Source organism: Cariama cristata, unplaced genomic scaffold (assembly GCF_000690535.1).
Source record: "Cariama cristata isolate BGI_N322 unplaced genomic scaffold, ASM69053v1 scaffold1742, whole genome shotgun sequence".
Taxonomy (NCBI): Eukaryota; Metazoa; Chordata; class Aves; order Cariamiformes; family Cariamidae; genus Cariama; species Cariama cristata.
In genome coordinates this window covers 12,069-34,232 of record NW_009605292.1, presented here as the reverse complement: position 1 = coordinate 34,232, position 22,164 = coordinate 12,069, and the positions used below count along the sequence as shown (strand labels likewise).

At 37.3% G+C, this 22,164-nt stretch overlaps 1 protein-coding gene across 1 annotated transcript in view; it reads right to left on the bottom strand.

Moving 5' to 3' along the window:
- Positions 1-22,164, bottom strand: part of NFX1 (nuclear transcription factor, X-box binding 1) — a gene marked incomplete at both ends in the record, with an annotated part of 36,039 nt that overhangs the window by 7,640 nt on the left and 6,235 nt on the right. Inside the window, 13 exons of the mRNA XM_009695875.1 lie at positions 2,130-2,231; positions 4,913-4,986; positions 5,281-5,511; positions 5,847-5,926; positions 6,589-6,708; positions 12,056-12,164; positions 12,691-12,773; positions 13,867-13,897; positions 15,359-15,456; positions 16,566-16,783; positions 16,922-17,021; positions 18,890-19,029; positions 20,677-20,748. Of these exons, the coding sequence (XP_009694177.1) occupies positions 2,130-2,231; positions 4,913-4,986; positions 5,281-5,511; positions 5,847-5,926; positions 6,589-6,708; positions 12,056-12,164; positions 12,691-12,773; positions 13,867-13,897; positions 15,359-15,456; positions 16,566-16,783; positions 16,922-17,021; positions 18,890-19,029; positions 20,677-20,748 (1,458 nt within the window). The remainder of the gene's footprint in view (positions 1-2,129; positions 2,232-4,912; positions 4,987-5,280; positions 5,512-5,846; positions 5,927-6,588; positions 6,709-12,055; positions 12,165-12,690; positions 12,774-13,866; positions 13,898-15,358; positions 15,457-16,565; positions 16,784-16,921; positions 17,022-18,889; positions 19,030-20,676; positions 20,749-22,164) is intronic.

Below are 22,164 nucleotides of genomic sequence, written 5' to 3'. Positions count from 1 at the left end.
AGTAATTTGCTTGAAGAATTGTTTTCTCATCCTCTAAAAGAGGAATGTAGCCAATTTAGAGAAGCCACTCTAGGACTGATCAAATTTGTCACAAAAAAAAAAAACCCAAACGCTAATAAGGAAACCAAACTAAAGTATAAAATGGACCAGAGAGAGAAACAAAAACAGGAAATCTCTGCACAGTTTGCATAAAATATTCTGCTATTGTAAATGAATGAAGTAGATCTGTAAGTTACTTTGAAAATACTGGAGTTTGACAATAAACTAGAAATGTAAGAATAAATATTTTATGTGCCACCATCTCTTCGCCCCTGCCCCGCTATTTGGTAGTTGAAAAGGGTGGGGAAGGGAAAATGCTTCCTCTGACTGTCCTTAAACAAAGGCTACCTGCCACAGTTCAGGTATCATATTAGGAAGAATTTGCAGAAAGAAAAGTAACCTCTGGTAATTTCAACTATTCAAGGAAAGGACAGTATAAGCCTGCCCACACAGAAAGATGTGCAGCAGCGACTACCACACGATTTATATTACACGTTGCAAAGGCTGGGACACCAACAAAGACACTGGTGTCTTACTTGCTCTCCTGGCAAGTATATGGCTATTAAGACAGACTTGCAGCTTCAGTAGCTGAAAAAGTCATCCTCCCCTTCTTCTACCACCCCACACCCCCACCCTCCCCTCACCCCAAGTTCTAGAACTGCCAAATGATTGCCTTCTTTAAACAGTGACTCTTTTTTTGGAGAAGCTGAAGTTGGCTTCATATTGTTGAGTATATTTGTATCTGGCTGGCATTGTGATACAAATAGGAAGAAAGTAGTTGAGGCTCAAAGTAGTCTAGAGACAAAAATTAATGCTTATATTGTACCTTTCTCAGTATTCAATTAATTGAAACAAACAGGGTAGGTTAAAAAAAAGGCTCAATTACTGTTTCCTATTTGTGTCTTTCTTATACTATGCTTATACAGTACTAATACCACGCTCTTTAAAGTTGCACGTAGGAATCAGTATAGCTCCCCCTCTTTCACCTTCTTTCCCTCCCCCTGCTTTCTTCTGAAGTATGACACACGCCCAACTAGAATGAAGCTGGAGACTGGGATGAGCATGTGCTCCCCATGCATCATTTCTGGTGTTAGCTCATCTTGCCTGTTCATTCAGTTAAAATTATTTCAGTATAGAAAATTGTCCGAAAGGACTTGGTAATAATATGCTCCAATTTCATAGACATTAAACAAATAAACAGAACAGAATGACTAGCAAAAGTTCCTGAAGTATGCTGGTATTAGCTTTTGATACCGGAAGTCATGAAGCAACTGTATGGGAAATTTCATTACTTTGACTTTACACAATATAAAGGAATATTAAATTTTAACACACATAACAGACTGACTCTGAAATAATCAAATTCACAATTAAGAGAGGAGAAATGGTAACAGAAACCATCCAACACCAGAAATTAGGGACTTCAAGGGCAAAGACTTCAGGAAGTCAAGTTTCTGACAGAAGGATGTTGGAGAAACTTGACAATGCCTTAAAGAAATCATACTAAAAGTAAAAACACAAGCTATTCCAATCCTGATGAACATCAGGAGGAACAGGAAAATCAGCAAACTTAAGTCACAAGTGGTTTTGTGACTTTAAAGCAGATTTGCAGTGCCAGCCCGTATGAGAACACAGAAGCGTCAATCCAATTGAAATACAAACGTAAGAAATCTAAAAAGGGTAACAGAAAAATATTATACATAGTAAGATGATGACTAGGGGAAAATATACCATATTAATCATCCAGGAAGGAATGCTGGACGCTGAAACAGAAGATAATAGCAAGAAGTTAAATGGGCTAGAAATCTGAAAAAAATCCAGAGGAAGTCTAAGGAGTTTGCTGGATAGAAAGAAACTCTGAAACCACAATTATATTGTTCCATACATAACTAGAACAAGAAACCAGCCAGTGATAAGAGAATGCAAGCAAAAACATTAATCGCTAAGGAATTGCAAAATACTTTTTAAGGCTATTTAAAGTCTTCCTATTTCAGCTGGGATTTTGCTCACAACATGATGTATTTTCCACATCACCTATGTTTCAGGTACACACAAGGGTTTCAAGTATCTTTCTACATATATGTTCTTACCTGGCCTGCTTCATTTCTTTTTTCGTAATAAGCCTACTGATTTCTACCGAATCTCCAAGCTGTAGATCTGTTAACTTAGTGGCTATAGATATAGCAGCTATTCTGAAAAAGAAAAGCATTAGATACCATTTGAGACAACACATAAACCTTTGAAAAGATGTAGAAAGCTGCAGGTTTAAACCTCCACGTCAAAGAAGACAGACTGACCGTTTTCTCATCAGATTACAGAATGCGACTCTAGTTCCACATCACCTAGTTTTAGGAGTCTAATCTAGCTACGTAAATTAAGAGGTTACTCTCTCTCATCTCCTTCAAGCAACCAGGAGCAAGACTAAAAAATGGACATGCTTCTTCAGAGAATTTTTCAGAGCATCAATTCTAAGCAAGTCTAAACTAGGCAATGCAAATACTCTTTCTTCTCACCTGCTTAATATTCAAGCTACAGTTGACCACATAGCTTTAATTACCTTTTTAACTTTTATGTGATTCTTCTTAACTGTGTGCAACTAAAACCTGTATAAAGTACTTAGAAATTTGCTTAGAAAATACAGATGATACAAGCCATAAAGAAAGAGCAAAATGCCTTCTGAGACTGTTAGAATTTTCTTTATAAAGATTCTCCATCATTCCCTTCAATAACAAACCTTCCCAGTCTGATTTTCTTGCTAAAACTTCTACAACTAAAATACACAGCAAGTTTTTAGTGAAATACCCCACACCATTCTCAAATAAAATCCTGAAAATGGAACATTCTAGCCTCTGAACCATCTTTTCTGTTAAATTCAGATAAAAGGATACGTTTATCTCTGTATGTTTTGCACCATGTTCAGAGAACTAATCATCTATCAGGAAGGAGGATAATCATATTACATAAACATAAAAAGCACTGAGAGGCACCATCAGCTTCATATTTATCAGGCAGTGGTGACAAAGTCTAGGTCATGGGCCATTAGATGATAGGACATCATCATTTATATCATGTGTACAGATACAGCAGCACACTCCTTTTCCCGTTCCCTTGGGTATTCTTTCACTGACATTCACTGCAAAGCTCAAAGCTGTTTCATCACTCCTATAACATTTTTGAGAAAATTTGGATACCCCATTAATCTGCTGACCTTTCCACAGTAGTACTACAAGAGTTACTTTGTTGTGTTTGGTTTTTGGGTTTTCTTTTGTTTTCCCCTCCCTAAGTGTGTAGATGGTGGAAAAAAAGCCAAATCTAATTCCCACAAAATCAGAATATTTTAATCTTTCAGCAGCCTGAACAGTAGGCATTATCATACAAACTGAGTTGGCATTAAATGCTGCTTTGGTTAATATCACACGAGTGAAGCGTAATTTGTAAACAGATATGAACACATTTGAACAAAGAGATACAAACACTTGCTTTAAACTGATTGTTTCTTTCCCTTCCTCTTGACTTGGGCTCTGATTAGATAAATAAATACATATGTGTTCAGCTTATGCAGGCAAAGACTCCCACTGAATTCAAAGAACCATTTTCCTTGGATGAATACTTTTGCAGTGCTTGAGCTATAGAAACAGTGGAGAAATAACAGCCTGCAAAAATTTGGACTTGTAATTATGTCACTTTCCCAGCTTATCATTAATGACAAGCATGTGTCAATTTAAACTGGTATTTCAAAGTCGAGTCCATCTTCTGATCAGTATTCATTGTGAGACACATCTTAACAAAAAAAATCCTTTTTATTCCTAAAAAGAAAAGAATTATCACCACTCCTGTAAGGCTATCTTGCATTCAATTTAGTATTGGCTACAATTTTTAAACTGTTTCTGATTAGCACATTTTTCTCCTCATTTTCATTAGGTATTATCAATCACCTACTATGTAGATGGTCAGCCATATTCTGTGAGAATTTGAATCTGGGCAGAGTTTTGTGCAGCAGGAACAAAGCAGCATACCCTAAGCTGGGCTAGTATTGGGCCCTCAAATAGCAGTTCCAAATAAAAAAATCATTAGGAAGCTTCCTTTGAAAGACAGGAAGAATCTGTGACTGCTCTCCTACCAACTGGGATGCAGAGCAGAACTCTGGTTGCGTTATCAACTCTTTAGATTAATTTTTTGATTCCCTCTCAATCACAGCCTCAGAGTGAGATTTTATTACTATTACTACTACTGGTTTGCTATTGTCATTTCAAAAATTCCAAAGTGCTACTTGTCTTCTTTTCCTTGTCCCTTCCTTGCCCTCTCCGGTACAAGAGAAAGAAGTTTAGACATAGTACCTGGAGACAAATTATTGCAATAAATGGAGTTGGGCAGAACTCAGTGTGCATATTAAGAACCAAGATGTACATGTCAAAGCTCTCCTGCATAAATTTAGCTATTTCAGAATGACTTTAAATCACTCTTTAGCCTCTATCATCTGTATCGATCAGGTTCCGTCACACATTAAGGGAAACTTAGACAGCAACTCACACGTGGACTGCTATATGTAATCACATACATTCAGAAGCCTGAATCTGGACCTGCCCAATTAATCTAATTGCTCTATGTGGGTAGAGCAGAGTTCCACAGATGGGAGATTCAAGCTTTGACACACCACCACAGTTCGACTAACAACAGTGAAAAGAGGAATGTGTTCTAGTACAGCATAGTTGTACAAAAGCTCAGGGCAATACAAAAAAAGAAACCGTATGTGAAAGTACAAAAAAAAAAGTGTGAAAAAGCTTGTGGATTAAATATATTCAGTCAAGTTTGAAATTTAATCAAACTGCAAAGAAGTTCAGTAAAGAATTAAAAGAATTATTACAGTACAAACCTTTGATATGTATTAGATGCTTCTGAGCAAATCATACTCTCCTTTCTTCTTCCACATTCACACTGAAGATCAACCTGTTGTGTCACACAAAAGAACAGTTTTTTAAAACTTTTGTCTTTTTATGGCCATGGAGGGGTGTGAGAGAGGTAAATTTATTCCTTTTAAAAGCCCCATTTTAGTGCAATAATGGCTAATTAAAAGTGATTAATTAATTAATGAATTAAAAAATTCAATATTATAAGTTTACGGAAAAAAGTCATGCTATCAATATACAAACATATCATTTTTTGTCACAACTGTTATTGGTTGATAATTAAACCAAACAATTCACCCGTGAATTTGCAGTGAATTTTCTTTAGGTATCTAACCTTTGCACTGCAGCATGTTGTCGGACAGGGTGAAGAGGGATGACATGGAGCCATACAGGGATGATTACAATATAGCCTTGGAATAATACATGGCTGTTTACACTCTTCATCTATAAGACATTCTCCTTTATGACAGATTCTTTTACATTTGTGCATTCCACATTTTAACATTTGATTGCAACGAAGTCCGCAGGAAATGTCAGTGAGATGACAAGGAATATTACTTCGCAGCTGGAAGAGGGGAGGAAAAAGATGACAACTAAAGATGAAAAATTATAAATGCAAATCTTAAAGTAGTTTACTGTGCATGCCTTCATTTGGCATTGTCCATGCAAGAATTGCAATACTAAAATATCTTAAGACAAAGACTGAGTTTTTCTTTATATCCATAGTCCAATATAGCAGTTGGTCTGAATGCATATGGCATAAAAGATACACTTTTCTAATTTAATCACACTAAACTTAAACTCCAGCAACATATTCCATTACAAAGAGGCCACAAAAATCTAAGCCTACAGTCCTAGAACATTATTTAGTATTCAAAAACATTAAGTGTCTAGACTTACCTCATGCTTGCCCATACACCATTTCTGAGTGAGATAGGTACAGGGTGGACATTTCTCCTCACTGTGACATGAATGGTACACTGCAGTCACAGAAATATAAAAGTCAGCACAGTTTTATCAGCATACTTCAGTCAAATGCATTAAAAGAGACAACAAAGACTATTAAATATGAGTCTGCATTTCAGAACTACACAATTTATGGGAAATACAGTGCTTCATGCAAGGATCATCTGTTCTTTAAAGTACTCTTTAAATATTATGATGGCAGGTTTTTAGGTGAATATTCTTCCATATTTTCTAAATTAAATAGCAGAGAAATCTGTAACTTCTAAGCAGGGTTGTACTATCAGATAGAATTTGTCAGAAAGCATATCTGCTTGACCTTTGCTATCAGCCAATGTAACTCCAAGGAACGCAGAAATGGAGATTATCCTACTATTTCAATAGAGCACTTAATCTTTGGAATATAGCATTTAATGTGTTGTGATTATTAATAATGATCAGAAAAAAAATCCAATGCTTTTACCAGTCAGAAGTACCACTACTAGTATTCATGGCAAGTTTTCAGTTGGTTGGCTTTTAAGTGTAGATTTTTGGAAATATTTGCAAGTACTGAAAAAGCATCTAATAAAAAAGCAAATACATTTTCAAACAGACCTATGTACACTTTCATCCATTTTGATCAAAAAAAAACCCCACAACAAACCAAATAACCCAAGCAAAACTGAATGGTCTGACTCACCCGGATGATCACAGTCATGTGGCCTGGTGCATGTTTTTTTACACTCTGGTGGCTGAGTGCCACAGGGGACAGGGGGGTAAATCACAGATTCACCACAGTAACAAGTTAACTCATCAAAACCTGAAAAAACAAGTCAAATATATCCCAATGGCTCCGTGCATTTGCACGTCTCCACCATGAGAAATCTTTAAATAACAGGCAAATGTTTTACTCCAGCTTCATTTTTTGGGATTAAGCATCACTGTAGTGAATTTATTAGCTTTTGTGGCTCCTACAAGAAAACTGGAGTATGATCGCTTCATTAGGAATTATACTTGCTTTTGGAGAGTGGTTCTTTGACAGCAACATTTTGAACTGGAGCAAGAGAAATGCTCATGTTAAGTTGAAAAAGCTGAAAGCTGTTGCTGTTCTATCCTTGACTTAAAAACAGGGAGATTATCTCTTGAATTCCCTTCTACTTTATGTCACTTCGTATTACATGGATGCTCATAAGCAGCTTATGAACCTGTCCAAATAATACTTCAAAGCCAACTTTGTAAGTTTTGGAAGTTCTCCAACTCAGGCAGTATATATATTTTCTTCCCCCCCTTTTTTTTTTTTAAATCTTCCATATTTGGGAAATAGATTTTAAACGCTTATCACAAGATTCCAAATCTCAGTGATAAAATAAACAAAGGAATAGAAAATACTTACATACACCATCCCAATTAAAGCTTAACACTCCACAAAAATTAATACAGTTCACTGCTGTTTTTCAGAATACAAAGAAACTGTGAGGAAGACTGATTGGAATGCAAACTATAGTTCAAACAGATAAATCCTTAGAAGAGTAGGACACTAGAGAAAATATTAACATCAGAAGTCATATAGAAGGAGATCTGAGAACAAAAAGACACTATGATTCATCTATAAACAAATAAAGAGATAGTGGATCAGGGAGAACAAGAAAGAATGGCAGAGGAGGTAAGAGAATAACGGGGCAATAAACACACAAAACAATTCCAACCTGAAGAGAAGACGAGTCTATTAAGGGACCTGTTAAATCCAGCAAGTTCTCTGACTGGGAATCACAGGATTCCTTCTTCCTAGTCTACCAAAGCAAAATCTGTTGAACTCTAAATCCCCAAAGGTTCCTACTGTCCCACTGCCATGGATATGATGGCTGCTGCATCAATATGCAGGTCCAGCCAGTAGCAAGTCTGAAGACATATTCCAGAGAGACAAGACACACAATACATCCATGACAATAACATGACCGGATACACAGACTAACACAGAGCCAACTGAACAACAAGAAGATTCACATAAATAGGAATACCAATAACCAAGTCCTCTTCCTCCTCTCCAGCTCATCAGGACTAAAGTTCACTAGTGAAGACATGCAAACACGCATACACTCTGCATTTACACGCACACCACATTCATGGATCTCAAATATTATTAGGCTTTAATATCCATACCTGGACAGACCATTTACCCAGTCACTGGCTGAAACCTTGGCTGTTTCCAGAGGCAGATCTCCTCCTAGCCAGTCAGCCCAGCTTTGAAGCAAGTTCATTAGCAAATTACCCAGCCATACACAGGAACACATAGGACTGAGATTAACAAGGGAATCACACATGTCCCCTGGTCTCTCCCGGTGCTGGCACCCAGAGCAAGAGGCCCCTATAACTTGTGATCCAGTTCCCCAGCTGCTGGAATACAGTATATTAAATCTGCCTGGTCTTTCCAGCTGCTAGCATAGAGACTACGCACTCCCATGATCTACAGCCAAGCCTCCAGTTGCTGGCACTTAGACTTCTCACACACAGAACACAGAATGAGATTACACTGTAAAATATTAAATCTTATTCTTAACTACATCAGGATAGACAGGTGTCATCAGGTGCACAGGGCTCTGTCAGAGAAGTGCACTGAGCAGCAGCTTCATTTGTGCAAATGGTGCCTTTTATCTCCCCTTCTCTCCATTTTTCCATGCATCCACCTTGATTCCTCCCATATAATCTACCAAAATAAATTTCTCCACATCGGTCCCAGTTCAGCTAGCTCTGTACCTAAATCTGCCATTTCTGGTATCATTAGCTATGTCATTCCAGCATCACACAACGACCTAAGTTCTGTTGGTCTTGCAATAGTGCACTCCCAAAAAGGCTGCAAATACCTCCCTCCTCCAATTGTCTGGGAAGCTCAGTCATCTCTCACCCTTAACATCTGTGAAATCCATCCATTCCTCATGGCACTATTTGAAACTTTTGTCAGCTTTTCACTGTGGTTTTTTGTTATGTTCAGAAATTTTGCATGTCTGGTTGTTTTTTATGCTCTGTTCAGTTAAATCTCAGGCCAGGTCCTAGTCATTTGCCCATGTATTTTAGAGTGCCATAGTTAGTAGAAAGGATCACAACTTTTGTCTAAGGAGACTCAAGTGCAGAAAAGTCCAGCAAATGAGAACGTTAGGGGTTAGCAGGAAGAAGTAGAAAGAAGAAGTAGAAAAAGCTGAGAAGTTTCAGAATGCCCACGGATTTTATGTGGAAAGCAAGCATGAGAAAGAGTAGGGCTTTTGTTGCCCCTCACTGCTGGTCCTGAAACAACTTATACCTTCTAGGCTTCAAAGCCACAAATCTTCCTTGGTCCAAGAAGATGAAACACTAGAGATCAAGATCCCTGGAAGACCTGAGTGACAGACAGCTACACTGGCTGCTTGCTACTGATGAGAAGTGATAGGTGAAGAATCTTAACTATAATGAAAGTTCCTTAACTAGTGCTAACTGGGATAATGGGGATGGAGTACAGAGAGGTCTGATCCAAAGAGTAGAAATACATTATCTTAAAGACACAACAACTTAAAAAAAAAAAAAACAACCCCAAAACAAAAAACACCAAAAAAAAACCCCCAAAAGACCCCAAACCAGCAGTCTAATGCTGACATAATTTATTTTCCCCTCAGAGATGTACTGCTGTCTTGAAGCAGAGTGGGTGTGTCTAAAGAGAACCTGGCATAGAAAGGGACCTCAGCTGTCCACACTGAGAAAATAACACCAGAAAGGTAAAGTACCTGGCAAGCACACAGAACCACAGAGGTGTAGATGCACTCTAGCATTGCAACTTGACGCCAGCCCTCATCATTCCCAGCAAAACCAGTAGTGGAGATGGAGGCAGGGGCAAGAAATCCAATCTAATGACTGGTAAGTGGCTTGCAGTTGACCATACCATGGCACATGATACCATGGTTGATACAGCTCAACTGCAAAGTGGTGGGTAAACAGACGGATTAGAGCCAAGCATGGACTTCTTAGTGCTGAGAAGCACTCCCCATCAGCTGCAGCGTCAGAATGACCCAATGTACGCCTCTGAAATCTTAACTAGCAGCATCCAGGGAAAGCAGGTAAGAAATCTTTGAAGATACTGCTTAGCTGACTTACATCTGGACAGATTCAGAATGGGATACTTCAGGGACATGAAGGTTTAAGTCAAATGATCGTAAGTATCTGGTTCCTTGAGTAGGTAGCTGCTTTTCCTGTGTTCTGAAAAGGGTTTTGCTGCAAAATTTCAGCAGTGAAGCATGACCTCTCAGTTGCATCACACCCAACAGTGGAGCAATTCACAGGGGAGGCAATCCTCAGGTCTCTCCAGTCATCTGAATCTTAGGTCTGAGAGTGAAATACAATCCTCAAAAATATTGCAGCAATGTGGGGAAGTTTAATGATCTTGAAGATCAAACCCATGAAATCCAGTGAAGAAAAACAACTGCTCAGAAAAATCTGAGCATTCTGATTCAATTAGACCAGAAGTTACTAGCAGGACCTCTGAGGTGTTCAGATTACTATTTTGCTTTGTCAAGAGAAATGTTTGGACATAGAAACGTTTATTTTTTTAAACAGAGGTACAGTCAGCATGCACATCATATTCACAGGCTATTAAGACAGACTTACAATGCTATTTCAACCACAGTGAGCTTTACAGGCTCTAGTACTGTCTCTTTTCCAGGATGTTTCCATGAAAAGTTGGTCTCTAAAAATGGAGTTGTTTGGCTATGTCCATGTTCATATGATATAGGAGAGAAACACGTAGTACAGCAGCTAAGACACTTCCAGCTGTGAACAGTATCCATACAATGCACAGCACCCCTCTCTCTCCTTTTCACCAATTTCACGAGGTCTGGTTCACACTTTCAACATTTCACTGTCCTCTTTCCCACATTCCATTGAACAGTTCCAAAGCAATATCTAGTTTCTGGGAAAGTAGACTCACTTTTCTCCAGCAGTGACTGAAGAATGACTAGACAAAAGACAGTATTTTATGAAAGCCAAAGGAGAACTACAGGTGAGTATTTACATTCCATTCTAGAAACACTCTCCTCTCACAGTTTTATTGTGGATCACAACAGATGCAAAAATAAACCTAGAATTTGAAGCTGTAAGACTCAACCATGATGGATTTAAAGAAAACTTTCAAACTTAAGTGAACACTGAGTGGAAGGACGGATACAAGCTGAAGAATCCATTATGGGCTTTTTTTGGTCAACCTTCAAAAACTGCATTTAATAAACAGATAATTTCTGTGATAAGCTACATCTATATAAAGAAAGGGGAAACCTATATTAAAATAAGAGACTGAGGGAAAAAAAAAAAATTAAACTGCTATCACATAAGAAGATGTTCCAGATCAACTAAAGGTTCTGCTAACAGAAGGAAACATAGGAGAATTCTTCTGTCTGCTTCAGGCCAAAGTCAGAAAATTTAGTATTATCTACCTGTTATAATGTGCAAAATAATCAACATATTGTTCCTTACATGAAGTGGTAAAACACAGTTGTAAAAAACTATTATATTCAACTGGCACAGCTTTTAATAAAGTACATATCTACCTAAAGCTATTGCACCAACTTTAATCTTTAAATAGTCGAGCAATTCTAAGAAAATTAATACCTGCTGGCTGTCAATCTATTTCTAGCAATAAACGACTAATTTTCACCATCCAGAACACGACCTGAAAGCCTAAGACACACACAACTGACATCTCCTATTTCTTCAGATGGTCCCATCCAGAGAAAAATCACTAGTGTACCAAGTTGGGAAAGTCTAAACTCTAAGCAGTCAAACAAATTCTGCAACATATTTAACAGTTATTACATTGTTAAATAAGAGTTCCCTTAACTTAGAAATTATCTTTCTAAACTGATTTTTTTCCCCTGCACGATTCCTCAAATTTTTAAAGTGACTGCTAGATCAACATACATAATGGAATAGATTTCATTGTAATTAAATTTTAACTATTAAAATCCAACACTTAGCAAACTCACCTAAAATGAAATTACTTTCTCTTTCATGAAAAAACATACAATCAAAATCAACTACTTATTCTTCAGGTTCTGGTCAATTTGGACCACATTCTCTGTCCAACTCTGACCAGTTAAGTAAATAAATTTCTATAACACATAAGAAATCATGTCCTCTTGCACGTAACTCACTTGTTTGCCAGCATGTTTGACAACTGCCCCGATGACAGGGTTCTTCACATCTATGAAGCCCACAGTTGAGTTTACGACCACAAACCAAAGAACACTTGTGTTCTGTGTCCTAGGGGGAGCAAAAAAAGAAAAGCAGAATTAAACTATAGACCTCATTAGTTTATTTTTCTCTGTGAGGTCACAATCTACTAATTGATAAAACTGCATAGTGCAAATAACAGCTTAGACCTGATCTATACAGTTTTTCCATCACTGTATGGACACACAATTTTTAAAGCAGATTCTGTTAAGACCTCTGTTGCAGACATAGCTATATCATAGCTTATGCTTCTTGTATTAAGTAATATCCTTCCCCTCCCCATTCTTCCTGGAATCACTGCATTGACAAAAAGCACCTTTACACTGATTTAATTGCATCTAGGCTGGAATGCGGTTTTACATTTATAATGATACCCATAAAATAAATGCTGCAAAACAGAAAGTTTGTGTGTATGCATCTAAGTATGATCAATACTGCAAATACAGATTGAAGATGAACAAAAAAGGAAAGATACAAAAGCAGAAGTCTTTTAACATCACAACCAAAACCAAATACATCACAATGAACAATTTTATAAAACCACAGGTAAACTCACCACACAGCAAACTTCATTACACTTGTGTCGTCCACATGATCTTTTCTTGTTGCATCGCTTGTCACACATGAATGTAATAGCAGCTATTAAAAACAAACAAAAAAACCAGAACAGTCTTAACTTTTACATCGCATGCTCAGAACAAAAACTGCAATCACAATATTATGCTAAGGCTGTTGCAGAGCATGGTCTAGAAGACAGTAATACAGAGTAAGTCACCAAGCAGACTTTTAAATTACTTGTTCTCCCACATTAATTCCCCATGTGAACACTTGGCTTCCTCTAAACAAATGCTTGTTCAAAAGGATTTTGGAGAGCAGAATACATGAAACTAGTTTATTTCACATGAGTCTTTACACCATAAACTCTGTAGGATATCCTGATACACTGGAGTACCACAAACATCCAATTTAAGACTGCTCAAATTGGTACAGCAGTAAAAGTCAGCCAAATACAATTAATGCTGATACGCTCATGAAACTAGTGCCAACAAAGAACATCCTTACCACCATCCACAGGTAACAAAATCAATCATTTCTGGATTATGAAGAGCAAAGTCTTAATGGACAAAAGCTCAAATTAGGAAATAGGCATATTACTTCCTTATGTATCTTCTAAGTACCTCAGTATGACAGGGGTTCATTAAGTAAACATTTTACTGAAGTGAATTTTGAGATGCTACATCCAGAATAGCAAGAAGTATCAAATGGGAACTCTCTGCCAAGCCCAGATGCAACGACCAGCAGCATACAATCAAAGCTTGCATCTCCCCAGGAACTTGTCCAAGAGCACAGCAAAAGCACTACTTTGCATCTGAGCTGTGCAAGTTAACCCAAAGATATGCAGGATGCCACGAGGGCAACATATTAAATATGGCAGGTGGCATAAGAAACTGTTCAAATTGAAATAGACAGCGTATCTGCAATCTTTGAGATCAAATGCTGAAGAAGTCTTTCCTTGCGTAAAAGATGGACAGAAACGAAAGAGGTTTTATTTCAAACCTCTTCCCAAAAGTAGCAGCATCTCAAGAAATTACCAACTTGGCACAAAAGTATGGATAAAAGAAGCAGTACTGATCAGATGTTTGCCAACTTTGTCAATCAAATAAAAAATTAATATGACCTGTGTATAATTTTTAAAACAATTTCACATTGTATATGTAACATAACATTGTACCTTTATTTCTGAGGAGAGCACATGGGACTTCCTAGGAAACAAACAGGGAGCCATTAGGTTAAAATAGATGAAATAAATGAAACTTACTTTTCCAGAAAACACCTAGTCACACAATACAGAGAGAAGCAGCACTCTCAATTTTCATGTGTATAACACTTCAGTATACAAAAGTGAAACAAAAGGTGGAACAAAATCCTCAAATCTTTTAACACAATACTTTTAGATTCAATACCAATTAATACCTTAGAGATTCAATATCAATTAAGAAAATTGTAGTTTTGTATTCCCCACTTAATTCAGCAGATAATGCTGTGAAGTGACAGCAATAGGTCTGTCCTAAGAAACCAGAAACTTGCATGGAGGAAACCAGAAGAGCTCTCCCTGAGAATACTGACAGAGCACACAAATTTGTGCTTTGACCAACTGTCCCAAAAACGTGAGTCTGACTTGATTAAAAAAATAAATAAATAATAATAAAAAAAGAGTGAAGCCAAATCTCATAATCAATGAAGTTTTACCTAGAGTGAAGCCCTCAACACGAAAATAAAAGGTGACGGATTAAAAGAACATTGTTGATGGACTACATTTGAACCTTCAGTCATCACAACTTCACATTCCGAGTCGTCATTTCCGAGCATCACATTTTTCAATGACTGATTAAAATTATCACTGTAGTTCACTCATACTTTTTCAAGAAACAGCTTTCTGCTGTCTGAGAAGCTGCATAAACTAAAACCCAAACCTCACTACTTTGTTTCAGGCCTCAAAGTGAAAGAAAATCTGAAGCCTTCTACCCCGTAACTACCCTCAGCAAACTTGCAGGAGAAATCCGTTCCAATCTCAAGCAAAGTCTCAGTCGTTTCTACGTACTTATAGACTTATCTATTCAGAAGCCATCTCTACTTACAGATGATATACAACAGGTCAGAAAAGTCACCAAGGCTCGTGCGATAGTAGTCAGATTTCAAAGCTATGATTACAGAAAGTAGTATAGTTTAAAAATATGCTAATTATTATAGAATAATTGCTGAGAATCTGCTGGGTCACTATGTATGAAGAATGGGGACCAGTAAAAACTTCATATTCTCTCAAAAAAATCTACAACAAATAAAGTTTTAGTTAGTTTATGTTAGACTATCTTTCTTCTCTCAGTTTACATTACTCTTTGTAAAACTATCATTCTTTGTGCTATATAAGCACTGCAGGGTCATACAGGACTTTGCAGCCAGTTTAAACAAACAGAATTCTATGTAAACTCTGCAAAAATACTTCAAAAAATTACCTTCACAGTGAGCAGCGTACGTGAGCACTTCACAGTATAATCTAGTTAGCCTCTATCAGTTAGTATACAATGGAGTTCTTGCAGCTAAGCAGCACAGCACCTCTTACTTTTCTTAGCTTTCCATCGCTCCACTACTTCAGCTCCTTTTTCTCCACAGCTTTAGAAACAACAAAGATTACCTGTTTCTACGGTCAAGCTTTATACACTCACCTTTTTTTTGAAGCCACACCTACAATAAATATTTGATGTGTGAGAACACGGTTTACAGTCTCCTTCATGGCAAAGGCTTTCGCATGTATGAACGAACTCTAGCAAAATGAAAATATAAAGATTAAAAATTAATAAAAACATAAAATCCATGACCTGGAACTTCATATTTATTATGAGTATCATTGGTCACAGATACTAAGCTTACATGTAGCTGGGTTTCCAAGTAAATTAACTATTTTGAGTTAAAGGCATACAAAATTTTGCCATTATTTTCAACTTTTAAATCCTGAATCTATAGACTAGAGTTTCAGATCTACAATTAACACTGAAAATGCATACATTTTAAATATTTTTTACATTAACGTATGAAAAAAAAATAATTGTGTGATGCTATCTTACCCAAGTTCCAGGAATTTTAAATAACTTTTTCTTCCTTTTCAGCCCAAAAGAATGACTTATTATGTGCACCTTCACATTTCACTTACTAGGTTAACTTAAATTCCACCAAAAGCTAAATTACGCTTTCCCTTTCTACTTGTTGTCCTTGGACTGACAGAAGGGATCAGTCACTAATAAGAACCCCTCATCTTGACAGCATTGGTCTCTCTCCTCTCTTGAAGTCTAACAAAATACAATTAAATAAGTAGTTTGTAAAACTGGAGCTTCACACAATCCCACAGATACACCCGACTTATCTACTGCTCTCACTGCTGTGCTAAATTGCTTCTGCACATAATTTTCTCCAACTTTCCAACACTACTTTTTACTTCATGACCCTCTTACAGCAGCAGGAAATGAGTATTTACTGGAGGCATCTGAACAAAGTCATTTATCTCTACCAACTTCCACATGAAAGTCAAAGATCTAGGTGGGCTTCTAAAACACATCAGCACATACCACTCTCTGGAAATTCATACAGCTCTATTCCTCTATCAATACAGGAAAGGTGCATGTAAACAAAATTTAAAAGACTAGCTACTGTTAGTGCTTTCTAGACAAATATCGTTCCTGATTTTAAGGTATCATTATAAACAAACACCCAAACTGCAGGCTCTGCAGTGGCTTTTACACTCAGATCGGTTAAAATCTCAAATCACTAATCAAATATTTCTTTCTGGAAATGAAACAGTTATGGACCACTTTTTTTTAAAAAAAAACCAACACAATGAAATAATTTAAATACTCTGATGCAGAAAGTTCTAATTACCATAGCTACCACAAGAAAGAGGTTTGCCACATGTTTTTCCACACGACGGGATAGGGTCTGTGCATATTTTACGTTCAACACATCCTAGTTCCAGTAACTTGCTGAGAGGAGTCTGACCACAGGGACAGCGATAGACTACTTGTGGAAGTCGTGGACAGAGCTGGCAAGGCTGAGGATGGCACACTTGTGTACAGTTGTGCCTCCCACAATTTAATTTTCTGGAAAAAAACAAAACCAAGAAAAAAACCAAATCAAAACAAAAATTAAAAAGAGGAATTATCTAAGAGTATCATAATCACTGACTGTGAATAAAATGACCTTTTTCTTTTCAAAAGTCTAGATTACAGTGACCTTACTTGCCACATATATTCTGACATGAGAAATTCCCAAATCCATCAGAGAATTCTTCCTTTGTCCCACATAATACTTCTTTAAAGTTGCTTCCACAGTAACACACTGAAAGAAAGCAATATTCCACAGAAAACAACATAAGAGAATATGCGACAAAACACCTCCAGCACTACAGCAAATATAAAAAGGTAAAATGTGAAAAACTGTTACAGTCAATTTTTAGGATACTGAAGTTGCTCTTCTTTAGATCTCAGCAATAGAGGTTTCTCAGTCCTACAGAAACTGCAATTCCCATTTTATTTTAATAAGGAGATAAAAACTAAAGGGGAAGTACTACCTGCACAAAAAGCTTATTTACTAAAGCACTATACATAACAAGTTAATTATTACCTTAAAAGTTGAGAAAATTAACTTACAATTTTCTATATAAACTGTTCAACAAAAATGTACTTGTATACTGGCTCACATACTTGGACAATTTAATGTCCATTCCAGAGCAAGTTTAGAAAACTGTAACAGAAACTGCAAGTAGCTTGTTGTCCTGGTTTGGCTGAAACAGGACTAATTCTGTTTTCAGTAGAGTTTTTTCCTTCAGTTAAGTTTTTTAGTAACTGCACTTTCTGAAAGCTGACTACAGGTTTCAGGCAGTACCAGCTTTCAGAGCTGATGGCGGTTAATGGCTGTAGCTGTTGCTGGGGCAGGAGCGGGATGGTTATGCAGAAAGGCCCACGGGTGGGTGCTTGTTCCCTGCCGGCTCTCTTGGGCTCCGCTGGGCTCCTCATGGGGGGAAGGGGGAGGAGGGGTCGCACCCCCGGGAAGCTGCAGAGGGGACCGGTGACCCAGGCCTGACCAACGCAGTATTGCATCCCACCCACAGGAATACTTGGTATAACGCTCGAGGATCATGGGGGTCAGCCCTCTCTTTCTCTCATGGCCGGCATCCTGATGGGACACTGTTTGCTTCCCTCCCTCTGACCCTGACCGTGCACCCCTCAATCCGGTTTCCCGCCTGCTGCGGGGTCAAGTTCTGTGAGGTCTGGGTGCCCGCCCTGTCCTGTGAGCACTGCAAGCTGCCGCAGCGCGGCACGCGGTCCCGCGATCATCATCAGGAAGAGCAATATTGGTTTTGCATATTTATATTAGCAGTAGTATTTGTTTTAATATTATTTATACTCTTTTTTCAATGTTATTGTTTTATTAAAGCTTGTTTTAACTTTCCAACCCATAAGTCTCTCTCCCTTTTCTCCTCTCCTTCCCTCTCTGGGAAAGGATGGGGTTAATAGAGAGCATCTGCCACCTGCTTTAAGCGCCGGCCCAGCCTTAAACGGTGACACTTGTTGAAATGTGCTTTCCTATACCTCTTTCTATTCTTCTTCCATGTACTGTTTAATCAAGTCTTAGAATTGTAGTAAAAGATCAAGTAGCATCACATGACAATTCAGGTCAGAAGGACCCTCAGGATTAGCTAGTCCAAGCCCTTACTTAAAGCAGAGTCAACAATGAGATCAAACCATGTTACTCAGAGTTTTATTCAGTTGGGTCCTGAAAACCTCCAAGTTTCCAAGAAAAGAGCTTTTCCTTATAACTAGTTAACAATATTTCAACTTTGGCTCATTGTATCTCATCTTCCCCTCATGCACAGCCTGTCTCTGTCTTCTTGCTTACCTCCTATCAGCTATTCAAAGGCCACTACCCAGCCTTCTCAAGTTACTAAAGTCCAGTACTGCCAGCCTGTCCTAACAGGGCACATGCTCCAACAGCCTAATCATCTTGGCAGGGTTCTTTTTAGTGATGTTTATATTCTTATTTAAATATATAGTGATGCTGACAACTTTTTCCATTTTTCAAATATTCTAGCAATAGATTTTGGTTTTGTTAAGTCAAAATAAAGCACTTGCCTCTTGTACTGGTTTTTTTCACCCTCTTGTTTTCATAGTACAGAGTGGATATATGTAAGGCACTCCAGTACTTACCTTGCTGGACTGTTAATTGGCAAGGTGAACATTTTCCTGCATGGCACACTTGAGTACAGCTGTGCTTACCACAGTTTAAAGTATTTCCACATACATTAGAACAATGAATTTTTGTTGATTGGCCACAGCGAACTGAATGACTGTAGAGAAATGACACCATAATCTGTCAGTTACATTAATAGCTATAGAGCATTTATTAAAATGCAAAATACTTTTTCAGTAAAATGGCAAAGCCTTTGAAAAGAAGCATAACTTATTAATGAAAGTTTCTAGGAAATAAGCCCCCTATTTCCCCTCTGCTTCCCCTCTCCCACTCCCCTAAAGTAGGACATGTATCACAGTACTGAGCCTACAGAATTTTCTCTCCACAAAATGGAAAAAAAAAAAGGTGGCACTATAACTTGAACCTAATGTATGAACCCATAGTGCCAGAAGAGCAGATATTTCTATTACAGACTGATCGTTTTGAAGACTTAAACGATCCCAAGTCCACTGAGCACAATGAAGATAGGGATGTAGGCCTTAATAGTGAGTCAGCAGTCTACAAAAAGAGTTGGGGTTTTTTCTAATTAAATTCTTTTTAAAAAAAAAAGGGACAAAACAGTAAATTCTCTTTTTCCAGTCTGGTTGGCTTCATACAATGGCCTTGTAATGTACATTTGAAACAGTAACTTTAAAAGATCTTAAAATCAGAGGCGTCATACCATACATCTTAGATGCTAACACAGCACATATGAAAAAATGCTATTTAGAAGCAAATGTTAAGTATAACATGCAGTATTACAAAAATCAGCAACTTGGTGAAAGTAGCTAGCACTTGGGAAAAAATAATAAATCAAAGACGGTTGCATCTATTAAACCTTTAAATGCAAGGAATAGCTAGAATAAAAAAAAGGTGATCTTACTATGTAAAATAAAGTTCAATAATCTACAAGCAATCCATTTTTCTTCTGAAGACAAAGTGCTTTCAACTACAAATACTGCCACAGAAAGAGCTGTACCTTCTTTTGAAAAATTAAGATCACTTAATACTACATTCAAACTTTCAGAAATAATTGTAACATCTGAAAACCTTTTCTCTAGAGCAAGAATGCTAACACTGAAATTATTTTTTGTTTGTTTTAGTTCTGGAAACAAGCACCAGTAAACATTTTATACACAGAATCAGTTCCAGGTAGCTAGAACAGGGACTCTAAAGACTCAGAACAACCGAATATGAGAGGTCACGGGTAGTATGGGCAATATAGTCTTGCTGTTGGCAATGATGCTATATGCATCAAAGATGCAATGAAAAGACAGTCTTCAAGTCTGGAATATATTACAGACTTCTCTCTTGCTAATGGTACAGCTTCCTATGTTATTTTTGAAATTATTATTTCCAGAATGGAGTAGCTCAACATTACATTCGGTTCAGATAAAAGAGGTGTGAACCTTTTTCTGCTTCTTTCTCTGTGTCTTCTACAAAATAAACACTAGAATAGGATTTCAAACCCAAATCAACTCACAGATTGCTTGGACAATTCAACTACATGTACCATAAATTGATTTTAATACAGATAACTCTTTTCTAATTACTTTTATTTCTTCTGAAAAGGTTAAAAGTAATTGCCTTTTTTAAAATATAAAATTCTCCAAATTATTTTAGCGCACAAATAAAAGTTACAGCTCAGAGTAAACTTTATTCTGTAAACTTTTAATAAACTATGAGAAAGAAAAAATTTATTATATAAACTTTTAATAAACTATTCTTATATAAACTCTTGTTTGTATAATAGAAGTATTCTCACGTTGTTTGTCCACATTCACATGTTTTTGTCACGAAGGCTGGGCACGAAGGGCAAGGTCCTGGATGGCACAGGCTTAAAAATAAGTCAAAAAAGCAAACAAAATTGTAAAGTTAACTTTAGCTTTACTATACTCCTAGCGAAATAATCCACCATGACTCAATTCACAGTCCATTATCAGAACATTATACAGGTCACCTACACTCCTGCAGGGTATGAAAGCATTATTAACACTAGAAAAAAAAAATTAGATTATTACAGTTGCATCAGCTTCAAACATCATTGATGTTGAAGGACAACTTTGCAGTCAAATCAACAGTAACAGTGCTACTAACACATTTCATATTTTGCATTTCACCAGCAGACACACATCAACTCAACTGTGTTCACTGATAACACTCAAAACAAACATCACATGTCCAAACCATTAATACATTTCTTTCTTCAGTGATCTTAAATGGATTAGAGACAAAAACTTCTCTATGAATTTCTTCTTTTGAGTTGGTGGCATTATCTTTAAACTCAGCATGTCTAACACCACCAGAAAGAGCTGTTGCTCTTCTTCCCGTAAGGTAACGCACAGGAGATGCAGCAAGTCTGCCTCAGTTTTCTTTCGTACCATCAAGTGCAATTTCCTGTGAGTGTCATCAATGCCAGTTCTTTACCTGATTATCAGATCTCACCTCCTACTTCAAGAAACACTAGATGGTCCTTACCTCTGTGTAAAACCTCTGCTGGGCACAGATAAGCCCAGGTTTGTGAAATTATGCTTAACTTGTCTGCACTCTTCCTTAGCCAGCTCGCAGTTCCCTTCACTTTGCAAATACAAGCAACTCTCATGTGGAGCAATTACTATCGGCCAGAACTGACCAGTGCAGATGTCTTAGCCAAAAGAAAAAAAAAAAACACCAAAACAAAAAAACCCCATAAACACAGACTACCCAATTATATGCTAATTACTAAATTCTTCAAGTACAGTGGCTACACAAGTACTAATACGTCAGTTACTATGGACTCAATTATATTGCATATGATATGTCAGCAGTTTGTCAACAATGGTCTGGCTCCCTTATTCCTCTACTTCTCCTCCCAGCTGACAACAAGGCCTAAATCTATCACCCAACTTATGCCAGATCTAACAGTAAAGCCAAGCCATCACATGATAAATCAACTCGACACAAAAAACCACCACCAAAAACAAAACCAAAAAACAAACCAAAGAAAGCACAACTCTCCCTCTTTGATAAGTCAGTTTTATGGCATAATGAAGAGTTAAATAAGCACCAGAGCAGGCACCAGGAAAGGGAGAAAAGGTCAAAACTCGATGGAGCAGGGAAAACCACAATACAGAGGGAAACAGGAAGAAAGCAAAACCATTAAATCAATTAAAACTGTATTGTGGAACTTCAGACAATGAGAATTAACTTACGCATTCTGCAACAGAAAACCTCTTGTAAAAGGACAGCATTATACATTTCACTATCTTGACTT